Raw genomic sequence first — 18275 nt, 5'->3', positions numbered from 1 at the left:
GCAAGCGGGTGTCCATCACGGCAGAGCTGATGGCTGGTCAGGCTGAGCACGGGTCCCAGGGTGACGGTCACAGGCAGTGCCAAGGGAGAGCCCTGAATCAGAAATTGGGGGGGAAGAGGCTCCCAGAAGTCCCCAGGGCCCTAGCAACACAGAATTCCACGCTGGTCTGCTTTCCTCTCCAGGCATGAACCAGACCCTGAACAGCAGCCGGAACCCGGAGCAGGCTCTGAGCGGTTCCCAGGTCGACGCGCTGCACGTGGTCTACCTCGCGGCCAGTTCCCTGGCCATGTTCACCAGCGTGTGCGGGGCGGCAGGCAACGGCGCCGTGGTCTGGCTGCTGACTGTGGGCGTACAGAGGACCCCCTTCTGCATCTACATGCTCAACCTGGCTGTGGCCGACCTCCTCTTCCTCCTGTGCATGGCCTCCATGCTGACCCTGGAGACCCCATCCCTGGCCGACTCCCACACCAAGGTCCACGAGGTGGTGACACGGGTGATGTACTTCGCCTACACCGCCAGCCTGAGCCTGCTCACGGCCATCAGTGTGCAGCGCTGCCTGTCCGTCCTCTTCCCCCTCTGGTACAAGTGCCGCCGCCCCAGGCACCTGTCCACCGTGGTGTGCTCCCTGCTCTGGGCGCTGGCCCTCCTCATGAACACCCTGACCACTCTCTTCTGCCTCAGGTTCTGGAGGCACGACGAAGACCGGTGCTTCATGGTGGACACGGCCATGGGCATCCTCATCATGGGGGTCTTCACGCCTGCGATGACTGTGTCCGGCATCACCCTCTATGTCCGGGTGCGGAGAAGCGCTCTGCTGTGGCGGCGGCCGCCCCGGCGGCTGCTGGTGGTCATCCTGGCCTCCATCTTGGTGTTCCTTGTAGGCTCCCTGCCGCTGGGCATCTACTGGTTTGTGCTGTTCTGGCTGCCTCTGCCCAGGGAGGCGAAGCTCCTGTACATCTGCCTGTCGCGCCTCTCCTCGGCCATCAGCAGCAGTGCCAACCCTGTCATCTACTTCCTGGTGGGCAGCCAGAGGACCCGGAGGCTGGCAGAGTCCCTGAAGGTCGTGCTGGGCCGGGCGCTGCAAGAGGAGCCTGAACCCGAGGGAAGGGAGACGCCGTCCACGGGACCCAGCGAGGGGCTCTGAGGTGGCCCACGCCCTGGCCACCCGGCCCAGAGCCCCCTCCAACCCCTCCCTGCACACCCTGGCTGGCCCGCTGCAGGGGCCCCGAAGCTTTGCAGCCCACTGGGTTGGGGTCACGTTCCCATCTGCTAAAGCCTCCCCCCCCCACAGCACACCGGGTCTCGGGCCTCAGCTGGGGGAGGAGGCGTGACTTCCTGTCCACAGCGGATCACAGGTTGGCGGGTCCACGTGAGCGCCGTCCTGGTTAGAGCTGTTATGGAGGTGTCTCTGCAGGCGGTCACAGGCATCCCGTGGGACATGAAAGTCGGTCCCTCCAGCCGCCCCCTCCCTGAGCCGGCATCTTTGTGTATGTGGTGGGCAGTGTCTCGTGGCTGTGCTAGGAGCATTGACCGGTCACTGAATGCGCCTGCAGTCCACTGAATGGCCATCACCAACCCACATCTCACTGGAGGAGGGTCCTGAGACTACCTCTCCCCTCACCGGGCCCCTGACCTGAGCCGTGGGGCTGGCTGCCTTTCCCCAATGCCCCTGGCCCCCTGGAAGGCCTGTTTGCTTTCCTCCAGAGGCCGTGAGGCCCAGGACAGGGGCCAGACAGTGGATGCTGGGGAGAAGGTGACCACCGACCACAGAGACAGTGTCCGTCAGAGGGAGGTCAGAACTGAGAGCAGCTCTTGGGGAAAGGGTGGGGGACCTGGTCACTTCCAGGTCACATGGAGACTGCCCAAAGTCCCCTTGGGGGCTTCATGAGCTAACTCATCCTAGAATGGCTGTTACCCAAATGACAAAAGGTGACAGGTGCTGGCCGGGATGGGCCACGTCAGTCAGCACAGCCACCGTGCAAAACGTCATGGAGGTACCTCGAAACCGGAGCAACCTCATGGGGAGCAGCAATCCCACCACTGGGGAGCCATTGAAAGGGAAGGAAAGCCACCCGTCAGGCAGAGGGCCACAGCCCAGGTGGACAGCACGCGCACAGTAGCCGGGTATGGAGTCCACCCAGGTGTCCATCACAGATGGCTGGATAAAGGACATGGAGAGCACAACAGAGTAGCATTCAGCCACAACAGTGAATGGAAGCCGAGGATGAGCTTTGTCAGACCCAGGGACACATACCACATGTTCCTACTTACTGGGGGATCTAAAGAAGTCCGGCTCATGGGAGCAGAGAGTGGGGTGGGGGCTGAGGCGGGGAGGCCGGGGAGGCGGGGAGGCCGGGGAGGCGGGATTGGGTGGTCACTGGATACAAAGTTCCAGTTGCAGGTGGGGCGAGTTGCATGCACAGCAGGGCGGCTGGGTAGACAAGAGTGGGTTGTCTATTTACAAAGAGCAGGAAGAGAGGATTCTGAAGGTCTCACCAGGAAGAATAGATGTTTAGGTGATGGGACTGCTCCTTACCTTGACCTGGTCAGTTCACGTGTATCACACGCCAAGAGGCACCCAGAAACCTGTGCAGGTGTGATGTGTCAGCTAAAAACAAATAAAACAAGCAGAATAAGAAGGACGAAGCAGCTTGGGTTTCTCTGCCCCCGGCTGTGGCCTGTGGTCTGTGGCTCTGCGGTGGCCTGAGCCAGACAAACAGTCCCAAAGCCACCTACTTCCACCCCAAGCCAAGCCTCCCTGCCAGCTCGCCCGGCTGTCCTGCCCGGGAACTCCTCCCCGGACGCCTTGTGGTTGTCAGGACAAGCATTCTCCATCCACTGCCAGGGTGGCCCGCGGTGGCCTCAGGGGGGAGTTGGGGCCGGGGACACTCACATAACCGGGAGAGAAGAGGCCAAGGGAAAAGACTTTGTACCTTAGGGCAGCAGGAGGCGGGGGCTCTCCCTTGCCGGGTTGGTCCCCATCAGAGTGCGGAGAGCAGCAAGGGCCACAGTTGCCACAAGGGACTAGAGAGCCTTGGGAGGGAGCGGGAAAGGCTGGGGACTCCCCGGAGAAGGCAGGGGCTGCCCAGGCCTGAAGGACCAGGACACCTGGACAGGGAGGACCCCAGACCAGGGGACCAGTGTACCTGAGAGCCCCCACCCAGGGGTGTCTGATGCCACGTCTCCACCACAGGCAGCACCCACGGCCCCCCACTTCCTGCTGTGAGTCCCTGGATGCCCATCTTGGAGGTCTGTCTGTCCTTCAAGCTGAACGGAGGGGCAGGTCTGGGCGGGAACCTAACCCGGGCATCGGCGCCTCGCCAGGTCTACCACGCGGCCAGCGCAATGGTTTCATTAATGAGGTTCTAGGCATAAAAGTTAGCTAGCGAGATCGAAATAAACACACAGACTCAGTTACCTTTTTCTATGACCAGGTCCGAGACGGCTCCCCTCTCTGGTTCCCTCCTCTAACCGCCCGGCAGGGCAGCAAGGATTACTCAGGGCTAGCAGGAGAGAGAGCGAGCGAGCACGCCAGGGAGTAGCCTTTTATTGGGGAGCAAGAAATTCAGGGGAGAATTCCATCCAATGAAGGTTGAAGGGGGGCCGCACTCCAAGGTCAGGGTCAGTGATTGGGCCTCCGGGGTCAGTGGTCAGTCACACCCCCACACGGACAGGTTCTCTCAACAGGAGAGGGCCGGGAAAGCTCCGACACAGCCAGAGCGCCTCAGACCCTGACCGGGAGCCACCCAGTCACGTGTGAGAATGGCTCCCAACAGCCGGGGGCAGGTCTGCCCTTCCCTGGGCATCCTGGGGGCCCCTGTCCTCCTGCTCCAGGGTGTTTGGTTATTCAGGGACCAAGAGGAAGTGCGGAGGGAGAAGGACGAATCTCGAAATCTAAAGAGGTTCCTCTTTGAGATGGAGAGCAGATGGGAACCCAAAGCAATCCATTCGTAAGGCCAGAGTCCACCTGCAGAGTAGGTCCGCAGACCCTCGGGTCAGTGACACCATTAGCAGAGGAGTCCTTCCGTGAACAGACGGGGAACCTTAGGTCGTCCTGCTGATCTGACGTCCAGGAAGGCAACCCGAAGCCCTGACCCTCGGCGGCAGCCAGGCGTCCGCAGGCGGCCGGCCACGGGGTGGCGCAGGCCAAAGACGGCTTGGGACCAGCACCGTCCAGGAGAATCCAACCACCCCACTGCCCCATCTGGGAAAAAGCAAAAAGCTGATACAGGCCTTCCCAAATCTGAGACAGCCCCGCCATGTCTAGACATCACCAGAAATGAAACTGGGAAGGCACGAAACATTTTTAAAAGCACAAAACACATTCTGACCAACCGTGCTTCTAAAAGTCAGATTACGGGGCGAGGGCCGGGGCTCAGCGGGAGAGCCCTGCCCAGCACGTGTGAGGCCCCGGGTTCCGTCTCAGCACCACGTGAAACAGGTGAATAAAGACAGCCGCTGCGTCCACCCACAACTAAAACAGATTTTTTAATTAAATCACAATCCAGTCCTCTCTGAGGAAAATAAGCAAGACTGTTGACACATGGGGAGGCCTTCAAAAGTGTGACGCTAAAAAGGAAGAAAAAAATCACGGGTCATTTCTTTCCTCTCCTTTCCATCCTGGGGAGGGAACCCAGGGCCTTATGCCCGGCAACTGTCACCGCCCCGCCAGGCCACAGATGACTTCCTGTGTGCTGCATTATCTGTGACGTTGGTCGGGTTTTAAAAACTGGTCATTTGTTGTGGTTTCTTGTCACGTCCTAAATAAATGTTCACTGTCGTACCTAATTTTTTTTTTTTTTTTTTTTGGTACCAAGATTGAACCCCGGGGGCTTAACCACTGAGCCTCACCCCAGATATTTGTATTTTTTTTTAAATTTTGAGACAGGGTCTCCCTAAGTTGCTGAGGCTGGCCTTGAACCTGCAATCCTCCTGCCTCAGCCTCCTGAGCCCCTGGGATGACAGGTGTGCGCCGCTGTGCCTCGCTGCCCCCGCCTGTTGATCGAGAAGCCTTGGGTCCACGAACTTTGTCCCTGGGTGGAAAGTGGAGGAATGCAATTCAATGATCAGCAGGACCCATGGGTCAGCCAAGGACAGCTGGGCAGTGGGGCTGCTGCAATAGATGCCCACGGAGGAGGAGGCTGTGGAGGCCGGGCCCATAGGCCACGGGCTGCTTCCAACAGCACTGGATGCGGAAGCCAACAGCAGACAAGTCAATCTCTTGTCTCTTGTTTTGAGACCTGGACTGAAACTCAGGCCTGTGTTGTTTTGTTGTTGTTGTTGTTTTCTAGCCCAGAGGCTGGTTTGGAGCAACATTAAACAACCCTCACATGCTCTTCTGTAATCTCTGAACTCGAACGCCTGTGGGGGCCTGGCTGAGCGCAAGGGTAGCGCACTGCAGGATGGCGAGGAAGCCCCATAGGATTCTCAGCCTCATGGGTTTGTTATTCCTTCAACAAACATGTCTGAGCACTTAGGGAGAGAAAGGCCTTGCCCCCAGAGACCACGCATCTGCCCTTGCAGAAAGAGGGAACAGGAAGTTCTCCCCCAGCCCACCCTCACCTCAGGCTTCCGCCTCTGGCACCTGGCCACTTCTGACCTGCAGAATCTCTCTCCAGAGGGTTCCAGGCACCAGCAGAACAGCCCCTCCCCAACGTGCTTCTGATGAATGTCGTCTTTTTATTTTTTCTTTAAGTCAGACAGGCTTGGTCATGACCCAAACATCCTCAGGTTATGGTCATTTGGGGAACTGCAAGTGTAGATGCTCTGGGCGCAAGCAAAGGACAATGAAGTCAAACTGGATAAAAGGGACGAGGAACTCACTGGTTCTAGTAACTAAAATCTTCAAACATGGCTTCAGGCATGGGTGGATCCAGGTGATCAGACAGTGCGATCAGGAATATTTCTTTCCTGAAGCTCCGGTCTCCCTCTGGACTTGATGCTCAGACAGGTACTCACCCTCCGATGGCCAATGGGTTCCTACGGCTCAGGTTTCATTTCACCACAAGAGGGTGGCACCCCCTTTTCCTAAGTTTGTACCTTAAAACTCTAGGGATTGACTGTTGCTGGACAAATTGGACCGGGGTCCTCTTGGACTAGGCTCGTGTACTTTTCCCCAGGTGATCATGGAGCTGAACACACGTCTCTGGAGCCAGCTTCGTAATCAGACCCCCCACACACACACACACCAAGAATCACCTGGGGCTCATCTCTGCAGCGAGTAGCCCTGGACCTTGGCAGGCCAGGCTTGGGGCGTGGCTGGCCACCAGCTCCCTTGAACGCGTGATCGCTGGTGGCTTGTGCCCGTTCCACCAACGCCCGCCCGGATCAAAGCCCAGGCCCTGGGGAGGAAGCGGGTCTTGAATCAGCACAGGGCCTCGGCACCCCTCCCCCTGCCCAGGACTCCCACTGCAGGCAGGATCCTGGGGTGAGGCGCTGTGGGAACTGGCCGAATCTAGCCTCCCAGCCATCACCAACCCTGTACACCGCCCACAGGTGACGGTGGGGACCGTCGAAGGACGACTGATAGCCAAGAAAATCAGGATGTCACAGGGAGCTATCAACACAAGGTGGAAGAACACCCCCTGTTTACTAAAGTGGGGTGACGGGTCACGGCTGTCCTTCATTCCAACCTGCGGTAGCTTGGAAGCCACGGGGGGCCACCTCCCTGTGTGCGGGGTTGTGTTGTTCCTTGTGGGTGCGGCTCAAAAACGAGCCTTCTGTGTTTATGAACCGTGCGCTCTACTCAGCCTCGATTTCCACGTCTCCACTAAAATCTCACCCGCCCTTCCTCCTACCCCAGGTCCCGGTGAGGGCACAGATGACTCTCATGGGGGACACCGTCCAGCTCCTTAACTGAGGGGCCCCAGACGCTCTGACATCCTGATCTTTCCCCTATTGCTCTGAGGCTCTGCAGGTGAGCCGTGTCCCTGTGATGGACGTCATTTGATGGACTGAGAGGCGCTGGCCCCTGCCCTCTTCCAGCGTGGACTCTCGTGGCGGCTCGGCGGGCTCCTCCAGTCTTCAGTCCTGGACAGGCTGCAGTGTTGGTCCAGCTTGTTCTGAGGCTCCAGCTTCTTGGACAGAGCGGCTACTAGTTCCTCCAGCTCAGCAGGCTGCAGAGGGCCATGGTGGACCGTCCAGCCTCTGACCCCGCGAGCCAGGCTAACGCTTCCCCTTTTGAATCACACGCGCACTTTCTCCTCTAGAGAACCCCGATCCCCCCCACACACTCCTGTTAAAAAAGTCCTGACCCCCAGAACCTCAGAGTCAGCATGTGGAGTTAGGATAAAGAGGGGATCACATTAAAGGGTTCCTAGGGGGGGCCCTGATCCAGTGTGACCGGGGTCCCATGGGAAGAAGAGATCAGGACACAAGTGGACACGAGACGACCCTGTGAGGACACAGGGAGAAGAAAGAGACGCCGTCGGCCATCGAGGAGCCAGGCTTGGGGGTGGCCTGGGGCTCAATGTCCTTCTCTGTGGCCTGCATCTTAAAAATCATTCGGCTGCTATGTATGACACCGTGGCCTGTCTTTGAGGACATAGCCAACTTCTATTTGTTCGAAGAAAAGAAAGCTAAGTTGAAAGAGCAGAATATTTTTTTTTTCATCTGCTTTAATGGAACAGAGATGGAAAACATTGATTAATGGAAAATGGCCCAAAAAAGCTGATTCTGGGCGATTTCTGTTCCCTTCCTAGTGTTGCTCTTCATTAGCACAAAGAGTGAACAGCGCCGTCCCCCACCCGCGGGGTCCCCTGGGAGATGGTGTATCTTGGAAGCCAACAGAGGGCATGAGGCCCGGCTCCCGACAGGGGGCCCAGAACATTCCCTGGGAGCTGGGCCTCGGGCAGGGGCCCTCCTGCAGGTGCCCACGCCTGCTCCCCTTACCACCCCCGTGAAGCTGCACATGGGGCTGTGCTCCTGCAGGGTCCTGGGGTGGGGGGAGGGTGTCACAGAGACTGTCCACTTACACAGGAAATTCCTCACCGTCCGGCCCTGGGGTGGCTCCCTGGGTGGGGCAGGGGTAAGTGCCGACCACAGGTGGACAAGACGCTCCTTCCCCACTGGCCGCTCACACGTTTCCTACCTCATGGGGGCGACACTGCCCTGGACTGGACCATCGTCCCCAAAACCTTCATCCACATCCCAATCCTCAGGACCAAGTAGTGATCGCGAATGTGGCCAAGTAGCTGGTACCACGTGATTAGTGGTGTGTCTGGGAGGGTGTTTCTGGAAGAGCACTGGAGTTGGTGGACGGGGAAAGAAGACCTGACCTGTCCTAGTTGAGGTGGGTGGGCCTCGTCTAACCACCGAGGGCTAGGACACAGTGATTGGGCAGAGAAACGGTGGACTCTCTTCTTGAGCCGTGATATTGCCCTTGGACATTGCGGCTCCTGGATCTCAGGCCTCTGGACTCAGATTGTCTTGCAGCCCCCCTCTGCCCCTGCCCCGCCCCCTCTGCCCCGGCCCCTCTGCCCCGCCCCCTCTGCCCCGCCCCCTCTGCCCTGCCCCTCTGCCCTGCCCCTCTGCCCTGCCCCCTCTGCCCTGCCCCTCTGCCCTGCCCCTCTGCCCTGCCCCCTCTGCCCTGCCCCCTCTGCCCTGCCCCTCTGCCCTGCCCCCTCTGCCCTGCCCCTCTGCCCCTGCCCCGCCCCCTCTGCCCCTGCCCCGCCCCCTCTGCCCTGCCCCTCTGCTCCTGCCCCTCTGCCCTGCCCCTCTGCCCCTGCCCCGCCCCCTCTGCCCCTGCCCCGCCCCCTCTGCCCTGCCCCTCTGCCCCTGCCCCTCTGCCCTGCCCCTCTGCCCTGCCCCCTCTGCCCTGCCCCGCCCCCTGATCCGTCCACCCCTTCACCCCGCCCCCGTCCTCTGTTCCACCCTCTGCTCCACCCCCCTGCCCCGCCCCACCCCCTGCTCTGTCCCCACCCCTTCACCCCACCCCCTCTGTCCCCACCCCTCCGCCCCGCGCCCCCTCCGCCCCGCTTTCCTGTTCTCCAGCCTGAAGCTGGTGGGTAACAGGCCGCTGTCACCGCTGTCACCGCAGGGGCCAGTTCCCATGATGGGCAGATGCGGAGACGCACTAGACAGCCGGAGGGCAAGCCCCGTCCCTCGCTGCCTGGAGCACCCGACTCACACCCAGATGTTGTCGGGTGAAGGGTCTCGAGATGCGATTCTCATCGTGGATCACCCTGGACTATCCCATCCGCTCATCCCTTAGTCCCCGTGTCCCTTCCTGCCTTCGGCCTGGTCTCCTCCCCACCAGAGCCCAGCTCCTGGGGATGGCCACCCCTTTCCAGGTGAGTCCTAGGGCTGACCCTGCCCAGAGAGGGCCGCTGGGTCGGGGCAGATTAGAAACTGCGCCCTCGGTCACTAGAGACGCCGGCCTCTGAGGGGGCAGTTGTGCCCGAAGCCCCCATCCCTGCCTTCACCAAGGGACGCGGCAGGGTGCAGGGCTGGGGACCCCGGCAGAGCAGGAGCCCTGCACTGCCCGCCCGGCCAGGACCTCACTTCTCTCTCCTTCCCCGGACGGCGGACGTCCTGCTCCACAGTCCTGAGGAGGACCCCTCCCACCTGGCCCAGGGGCGGCCCCGCCCTGGCCATTTTCACCTGCGTGGGGCGCAGTGGGCAGTGGTCAGCTGGTGTGGCTGCTGGGCTTCTGCATGCAGAGGAGCACTGACATCCAGGTCCTCCTCCTGGCGGTGGCCGACCCCCTCCTCTGCAGTCACCCTGACGCCAGACGCCAGCCTGAGAAGCACTTTGCCCACACGGAGAGTCTGCTGGCGGCCCTCAGGGCCCGGCGCTGTCTCTGCATCCTCCTCCCTGCCCACCTGGTGCCACCAGCTGGCTGTGCGTGCCCATGGGCCCTGCTGTGCCCCAGGCCCTGGCCGCTGTCCCTCCTGCTGACCACGCTGGCCTTGTACTTCCACAAGGAGCCCTGGAACCTCCCTGCAGCAGGGCTCCACCATGGACACCACCTGCCAGACCTCATGCTGGTGGCCTTCACACCCACCATGACCCTGTCTAGCGTGGTCCTCTAGGTCCAGTGGCCCACACGACTGTCCACAGTCATCCTGCCATCCCCCGTGTTCCCAACTGTCCATCTCCCTGGGCATCTCCAGGCTTGTCCTCCACAGGTGGACCCACCCCAGTGGACACAGCCTCTACTCAGCAACTGCAGACACCCAGCCTGGGCCCTGGACAGCAGCAAGCCCGCCGTCCACTTCCTCAGGGCAGGCAGAGGCTGGGGGAGCCCCTGGTGCTGAGCTTGGCCGAGCCCCTCAGGAGGTGCCCGCGCTGGAGGAAAGGGAGTCGGCCTCCTTGGGCATCAACGAGGGGGATGGTGAGCAGCACCCAGCGCCCTGGCCCTGAGACGCGGCCCTCTCCTGCTCGGGCCTGAGCCCTGGCTCCCTGCCTCTCCTCCCAGAGCATCCAGTGGTCACTTCACTGGTTCATAGTGTGGCTGGGCATCGGGGCGAAGGAGAGTGAGACCTGGTGAGGGTGGTTTCAAGTCTTGGCAGCCAGTGGGCACGGGGACGCACACCTGTCATCCCAGCACCTCAGGTGGGCACGGGGACGCACACCTGTCATCCCAGCACCTCAGGTGGGCACGGGGACGCACACCTGTCATCCCAGCACCTCAGGTGGGCACGGGGACGCACACCTGTCATCCCAGCACCTCAGGTGGGCACGGGGACGCACACCTGTCATCCCAGCACCTCAGGTGGGCACGGGGACGCACACCTGTCATCCCAGCACCTCAGGTGGGCACGGGGACGCACACCTGTCATCCCAGCACCTCAGGTGGGCACGGGGACGCACACCTGTCATCCCAGCACCTCAGGTGGGCACGGGGACGCACACCTGTCATCCCAGCACCTCAGGTGGGCACGGGGACGCACACCTGTCATCCCAGCACCTCGGAGGCTGAGGCGGAGGACTGCAAGGTCAAGGCAGCCTCGGTCACTTAGAGAGACCCTGACTTGAACTAAAGTAAGAAGCTCAGAGTGAGCTCCTGGGATCCGTCTCAACGGCCAGGAGGTGGGGGCCAAGCACCGGAGGCAGCTGTCCAGCCCAGGCGCGGGCCCCGTACCAGGCGCCACCCCTGAGCCTACTGGAGCACGCGAGGGGTCCTGGGCTCTGGGGGAGGGGCCCTGGGGAAAGGGCTGGTCACCAACCAGAGACAGTTCCATACGCTGGGTAGGTCACACTGAGTCCAGCACAGGGACCAGCTGAGAGCTGGCAACGTGGCTCCACCATCTGAGCCACACAGATGGCCTGCACAGGGCGCAGCGGGGCCGGGAGGGGCGGGGGCGTGGCAGCGAGCAGGCCGCACTGGCCTCTTCTCCTGGCTGAGTGGTGGCAGAGGGAGGCAGGGTGAGGTCTGGTGGCCTGGAGGGGAGGGCACCAGGCCACGGGGCCCGTCAGGACCAGGCTGGGCTGCACTGGCCCTCTTCACCCAGAGGCAGGCCAGGAATGTGTAGCTGGGTGTGCCCTCAGTGACCACCGCCACACTGGGCCAGTGTCCCCAGGAGACACTCCCTAACCTTAGTGGGTAGCCAGCTCCCGGCATAGACCACGCATACAGCAGGCGTTTAATATGTGCTTGATGATGTAAGAGTAGCACTCCCTGATGCGGGGCCCGATGGCTCACCGGGCCCTGTGCATGCAGGGTGACTTTGTTCCCCCTGCCTTGGGGACCCCTTTCTGCCTTTCTGTGTGGACTCCTGTGCATCTCTGAGCCTGGTCTCCTCGCCCTCCTCCCACCACTCCCTCCCTCCCTCCACACCTGGGGGCCTTTGCACTTGCTCTTACGCCCAGAATGCTCCTTCCCCAGCATGCACAGCCCTGCCCTCACCCCCTCAGGTCACGGCTCAGATGCTACCTCCTCAGAGGCCTTTCCTGCCCACCGTCCAAGAGACAGGTGGTGTGCGCACACACACGCATGCACACACACACACACACGCACACATGTGCACAGATGTGCCCTCCTGGGCCCTCCCACTTGCTTCAATCCCAGGGTATCACTGAGAGGTACATGCTCCTGTGTTCACCACCAGGGCAGGAACCACACCTTTTGTACTGGTCACTGCGGTGCCTGAGTCTGGGAAAATGACCAGCAAAGAGGGCTCAGGACAGTTTGCAGAACACCCACGCGGCAGGCAGTCCCTGAGGCCAAGGTCTGGGAGGGTGGAGCAGCCCTGCAGGCGGCTCCCAGGGAGCCCTGGACAGCGCAGCCCTGCAGGGACTCGGTGGAGCTCTAGGGTCTGTGTGCACACTCGCGGGTGTGAAGACGAAGGAGGGTCTGCCTGTGTGCGTGCTGCCCACCGCCCTCCTCGGCTAGCACTGGCCTTCGGTCTCCAGCTGTTGAGGGATTCTGAGGTCCCTCCCCCTCCCCCTCCCAGCCCCCCCCACCGACTCCCTGGCGCTATTCAACCTGGCCTAAGACTGACGACAAAGAACACGGTCCATTAGAAACAACCCGGCTTCTGGCATGAGAAAGAAGGTCCCTTACTGCCACTCTGCTTTACTCGTCTGGAGACGATGTCATTAGGATGCACAAATGCAGCTGTGTCTTCTGGAGGAGCGGGAGCTTTGGTGGCAGGTCCAGGACCTCCCTTCATTAGCCCTGTGTCCACCTCGCCCGACTCGGCACCACCTGCCCGCTCCCTCGGTTGGCGCTTGCCGATGCCTCCTCTGGCCGCCTTGACTCCCGGCTGTTCCTCACCAACGTTCCACCTTGGGCTGAGCTGTGACCTGCAGTAAGCAGGTGCCCACTGCCCGGGCCACCCAGAGTCGGCCACGGGTTGCACAGGTGCAGTGGGAGGGGCCACGGTCCTGGGGGAAGGTCTGACTCGGGATTGTGCACCCCATGCAATCCAGTCCCCCTTGCCATGTGGGTAACGTATCCACAGGTCTCAGGGATGACGTGGACGTCACTGGGGGACACTGTCCTGTCTATCACATGGGAAATGGCCTGCCCAGGAGATGAGACCTACAGACAGCAGCGCGCGGGGCTTTCCCAAGGAGACTCCTGTCCCTCGCGGTAAGGGGACAGGGAAGCCCCTGGCGACTCACCCACCCACCAGAGCTTTGCCAGCTCTCAGTGCCGCGCGCGTGAGAGCAGGAAGCCAAGCATTTCCAGATATGCAGAGGGAAGGGAGTGCAGAGCCCGCGCAGCGCCGGGCAGAGACTGGTCCCAACCAGAGCCACTCCGCCAGTCCCAGCACCACCCAGGGGTGGGTAAAGAGATGCAGGGGCCACCCGCCCAGGAGCTGAGCACCCTCCCAGCCGTGAGCGAGGGGTGCTGGCCGGGCAGCACAGGCCCCAGGCTGTGTACAGCAAGGGGCCTCCAACTTCACTCAGCAAGGAAGCTTGCTCTGGCCCTGGACTTGGGCGTCCCCCAGTGGGGATAGACGACCCTCTTGAACCCTACCCGCTGCTACTTGGTGAAGAACGTTCCATCGAGGCTCCTTGGCGTGTCCCCGTATAAAAATAAAGAGATTCCGGGGGCTTCTGCCCCAGCACACGGAGCTGGCCGTAAGGCCTTGGAGCGCCCACCCGCGACACGAAGACTACTCCTTGTCTTGGCCTCTTCCCTGTCTTTCATAGCTTAATGCTGCAGCCAGCTCTTCTGAACCCAGTCCATCTCGCCAGCGTGGTCGACGGCGAGACTGATGGCAAAAAGGCAGAGAGGTTTTTCAGTTTAGGAGATTGTCTGGGTGGGAAATCAGGACAGGACAAAGAAAACCCAGCAAATAAGAAAGATCAAGGCACTTGTCAACTCTAGGAAAAACAAAGAGCTGTCCTCCATCCCGACTTGTCCACCCATGGGCTCACGGGGTAGGGTCACCTCAGAGAGTGGCTGCGGAAAGGTCGCAACAACAAAACACGTCTGAAGGAGCTGGCCTGAGGGCAGGTCCATCAACAGCCCTGTGCTCTGGCCCCTTCTGTGCTCTGTTCTGTCCTCTGGGCACTGGCTTTGGTCCACTCGCATGTTTACAGTCACAAAAGGGCTGCAGGTTTCTAGACATCACGTGTCCCAATTGCATTCAACGTCAGGAAGCATGAGAGAGGCCAGGGCCCCTAGAGCACCCCAAGTAACTCTCCTGTCAGAAAGAAGGAAGGACTCGGCCAGCTGGCCTCCTCTTATCTGTTCGTTGAACAGAACCAGGCTCCCAGCTCCCCCAGAACCAGCAGGGCTCCAGGGGACTGGGCTCGCCAAGGCCGGCTCAGACCTCAGACCCTGTGCTGGAGACACTTCTGAGCCGGCCGGGTCTCTGACCTGGTGGTGTCAGAAGCACAGACGGCACCAGATGTTAGGGCCAGTGCGGACCAGAAAAACCCAGCCATCAGATCAACACTGTGGAAGGCACAGCACCGGGACCTGCAGACGGGAGGGGCTGACAGAAAGCCAGGCGCATGGGACACTCAGGACCGGGACAAGCAGCGGAGATGGCTGCAGACTTGGAAGGTGTGGTCCTGCGGCTGCCATGACGCAGCACCACAGGGGGCCCTGGAGGTGGAGGGCCACGGAGGACCCTTCCCGCCACCTCCAGCCCCAAGTGGTTCTGCGCTCCTGGCTGTGGCCACGTCATCCTGATCTCTGCCGGCGACCCCTCTCTGTGCCTCTGGTAAGGACACTTGTCACAGGCGCAGGGCGCAGGGCGCAGGGCCCACCCAGGCAGTGATCTCAAGATCCGTAAGTGCCTCTGCCCAGGCGCTTTCCAAATAAGGTGGCCTCCACGGCATCCGAACACGGGCGGGTCTTTGGGGCATTATTCAGTCCACTCCCAGGGTGCTCAGGCCCTCGGCTTTGGACGTGGCGAGAGTGACAAATTAAGTACCTCCGTGGGAACAGGTGCACGAAGTCAAAGCTGACCATCGTCACCTTCATGTCATCAGCTAGGAGCTGGCACCTGGCTAGGCCAAGAGCCGGGAGGGAGGAGAGGCGTAGTCCAGAGCAGAGCCTCAGCAGGACGCACTGGACTCACTGGGCACCTCCTCACTGGGCCGCAGGCAGCTCCGAGCAGCCATGGTCTCCACAGGAGACTGGGCCACTCTGGCCCCTCGGACAGCTCCCGGGCCCAAGGTGCCCTCTGTGTTGGTGCCCCCTGGAAGCAGGCCGCCGGCCTTTGAGTCCTGTGTGCCCCTGAGCTCTGTCCAACTCCCGAGCACAAGCCCACGAGCACCATCAGTGGCCGCTTTGTGCCTGGAGTTGGGGAGGGTCATGCAGCCGTGGGGGGCACAGCCTCCTCCCTGGATGAGTCAGAGCCCCGCCCGTCCACCCGGTGCCCCCCTCCAGACGGTTCCTGCCGCCCCTGCGGCTGACCGGGCCAGGACCCAGCAGCCTCCTCGTCCCAGCTGCCCTGCCTCGTCTGGGTCTGGCACAGGGGTCCCTTTGGAGTGTGGCTACCGGCTCTGCACGGCTCCCAACGGCTCCCTCTGTGTCCCCGCAGGGGCCACCTCCACTGGGGGACACACGGGTCAGTGGGGCAATACTGAGGATCTGGACAGGGTGCTCGAATGCGACCCAATGGGGAAAGGACGGGCTGTTCAGCCAATGGTGCTGGACACCCCAACACTCGCATGCCAAGAAAAAGCCGCCACACACGGATGTGAGCTGGGACGGATGGCAGGCCCGGACGGCCGCGCTGACCCCACCCAAGTCCACCGGAATGCGCGGCGAGCTCTAGAGCTCAGGCCCAGCCCAGAGGCACAGCCCCGAGAACAGGCTGGGAGGTGGGACAAACTGGACCCCACAGGATTAAAACCCTTTGTGCTGCTAAAGATGGCATCAAAGTACCAACACCCGCGAGGCAGAGGACAATGCCTGTGCCCAGGCACCGGATGGAGACTGTCACCCAGAACACGGGGACGCCCCTCAGTGACAAGGCCAACCGCCCACCCGGAACAGGCACGGGGTGGAGCGGGCTCCAGGTGACGCGGGATCCTGGTTCGGACCTCTTCCGTGACGTGTCCACTCATGTGGCTGCCAAAGGGGGGGTGAAAAACGGAATGGACGCTCCGTGACAAGTGTCCTTACCAGAGGCACAGAGAGGAAGTCACCTGAGGAGACGCAGGATGCGGGGGCACTTGGGAGGTGCCCGACACGGTCCGTCTTTAAGGAAAGGCAAGTTCAAACTCCGGCTCCCCCATCCACCCAGCGGCCTCCCTGCTTGGCCGGCAGGAGAGGAAGATGGCCCCGCCACTCCAGAGAGCCCACAGCTTCCTGGACAGAGTCATCCTGGACACGGAGACACCCCATCTAGGGCCCAGCCAAGAAAAACAGAAAGGGACCCGTTCACACCAGCGCGGGGAGGCGGATGCTCACGGTGGCCTGGGTCCCCCACATGCAGCAGACCGCGGCCTGCCCACGCGGCAGAACGCCCCTGACCACGACACAAGCACCATGCGCCAGTCACGACGGAACTGCAGGCCCAGCCCCGAGCAGAGCACCAGGCCGAGGACGAAGGCCCGGGAGGCCCCGGGAGCCCCCAGGGGACGGGCTGATGGGCGCATGTGACAGATTCCACCTCGCTGTCCTCAGGAGAGGTGGGGACTGGGCTCAACGAGCTGCGTGACCAGGGACTCCCAGGGACTCCCAGGAGTCCCGAGAGCCGGGCTGCGGTTCTGCCGAGAGGCCCGCGCTGCTGGACGAGGCAGGCGGCCAAGGCAGGGAAGCAGGCCTGGACAGCGGCTGCCCGCCAGGAGAGGGCCGCTGCCCTGCTGCCCCTTTCCTCCACTCTCAGAAGTTTCCAGACCAAATAAGGCCGCAGCTCCTGCCGCGCTCCTGGCTCCCAACAAAGGTCCCCCTCGGTGCCAAGGCTGTGACGGAACCTCCCAGCAGCCCAGCAGGCCTCGGGCCGGGCCTCCGGGCAGCGCCCTGAACAACCAGGGTAAACACAGCCGGGCCGCTGCCAGCCCGGCCTTCCGCAGGGGCCTCCGGCCGGGGCGCCCTCGACCCCGCCACAGCAGGACGCCAGGCTGCTCGCCGTAGCCCCGCGTGTCACCACAGCCTTGCGGGGTGACGAAGGCGACGGCACTGGGCACGGTGGCCAGGGCTCTGCACAAAACCCGGTCTTCAGAACCACCGTGGGACGGTCCCACCGCCGCCCGGTTTTACAGACAAGGGACCTGGGAAGGACCCAGTTCTGAAGCTGGGGCTGCGACTGTGCTCATGACCCTCACCACCAGGGGACGCGGCAGGTGCCTCACGGACAGAGTCCTCCAGGGGCCCTCACCCCCATGGAGCCCAAGCAGCCCACCCTCACGAGGGCCTGATCTGGGTCCCCAGGATCTGGGAGGCGCTCCTTCTTCTGGGCTCACCTCCTGCCCCCAGGGCACAGTCCGAGCCGCCCACACGGACGCCCTCCTAGCGAGGTCCCAGGACAGTGCTCCTGGTCACGGACACCAGCCCGGACACCAGAACTGGCATCAGCCACAGCTGGGCAGAGGTCAGCGGTGAGGGACGAGTGGGGGCAGGTGGGCGTGACAGATGCGGGCACCACCGAGACCAGGGCCCCACCCAGGCTGGGACAGGACGCATGCCCACCTGCTCCCCATGGTCATCTCCTTGCTCCTGGCCTGTGCCCTCCCTGCCTCACAGACGGGCAAACCGCTCAGGGAGCACCAGCCTTGCTCAAGTCCCACTTGGGCACTCAGACTCGGGTCCTGCCATCCTGGAGGCTCGCACCACCCAGCCCCGTCCCCGCTGGAACTCTTCCTGGTGGAATGGCCCCCGGAGGAGCCCCCGGACGAAGGTACGGGCTTGGAATCCAATCCTGCACTTTCTCTAGTGCCCGGGGGACAGGTTCCACACTGCCTCCATACCAGGAATGCATACACCCCAAAAATTCACAGATGTGGGCAAGACTGGACCAGCAAAGACCCTAGCCAGAGAATGGCAGAAACCCAGGGCTAAAAGGGGATTCACTAGTTCAGGACACTGGGAAGGACGGATGGGAGATCAGGTGCGGTTGCATCCAGGTGCTCAAATGCTGTCACCAGGTTATTCTCTCACCCTCACTTTCGGATGTTTCTCTCTGGATTCCTTCCCTCCTGCACACAGGCTTCCACAGGGAGGGTGGCGGGCTGCCAGCCATCTCCACAGAAGGAGAGCCGTCTTCAGTGGACCCAGTGCAGAAGTCCTCATTGACTCTCTTTGGATTTGGGCCCATCCCTGGGTCTGATCTTGCTGTGGCCAGAGGGTGAGGCGAAGATCAAGCTGAGGATGCAGTCTCCGGGTTCAGTGAGGAAGAGCGGAAGTCTGCGCCCCAGCAAGC

The 18275-nt window shown here is 61.9% G+C and overlaps 1 protein-coding gene across 1 annotated transcript; it reads left to right on the top strand.

Moving 5' to 3' along the window:
* Positions 1–184: 184 nt before the first annotated feature.
* On the top strand, positions 185–1144 carry Mrgprd (MAS related GPR family member D). Its single transcript, XM_076844852.2, has one exon. It carries the CDS (start codon positions 185–187, stop codon positions 1142–1144), a length of 960 nt encoding a protein of 319 aa, XP_076700967.2.
* Positions 1145–18275: the final 17131 nt, after the last annotated feature.

This window comes from Callospermophilus lateralis, chromosome 2, assembly GCF_048772815.1.
Source record: "Callospermophilus lateralis isolate mCalLat2 chromosome 2, mCalLat2.hap1, whole genome shotgun sequence".
Classification (NCBI taxonomy): Eukaryota; Metazoa; Chordata; class Mammalia; order Rodentia; family Sciuridae; genus Callospermophilus; species Callospermophilus lateralis.
This window is presented reverse-complemented; position numbering and strand designations above follow the sequence as displayed.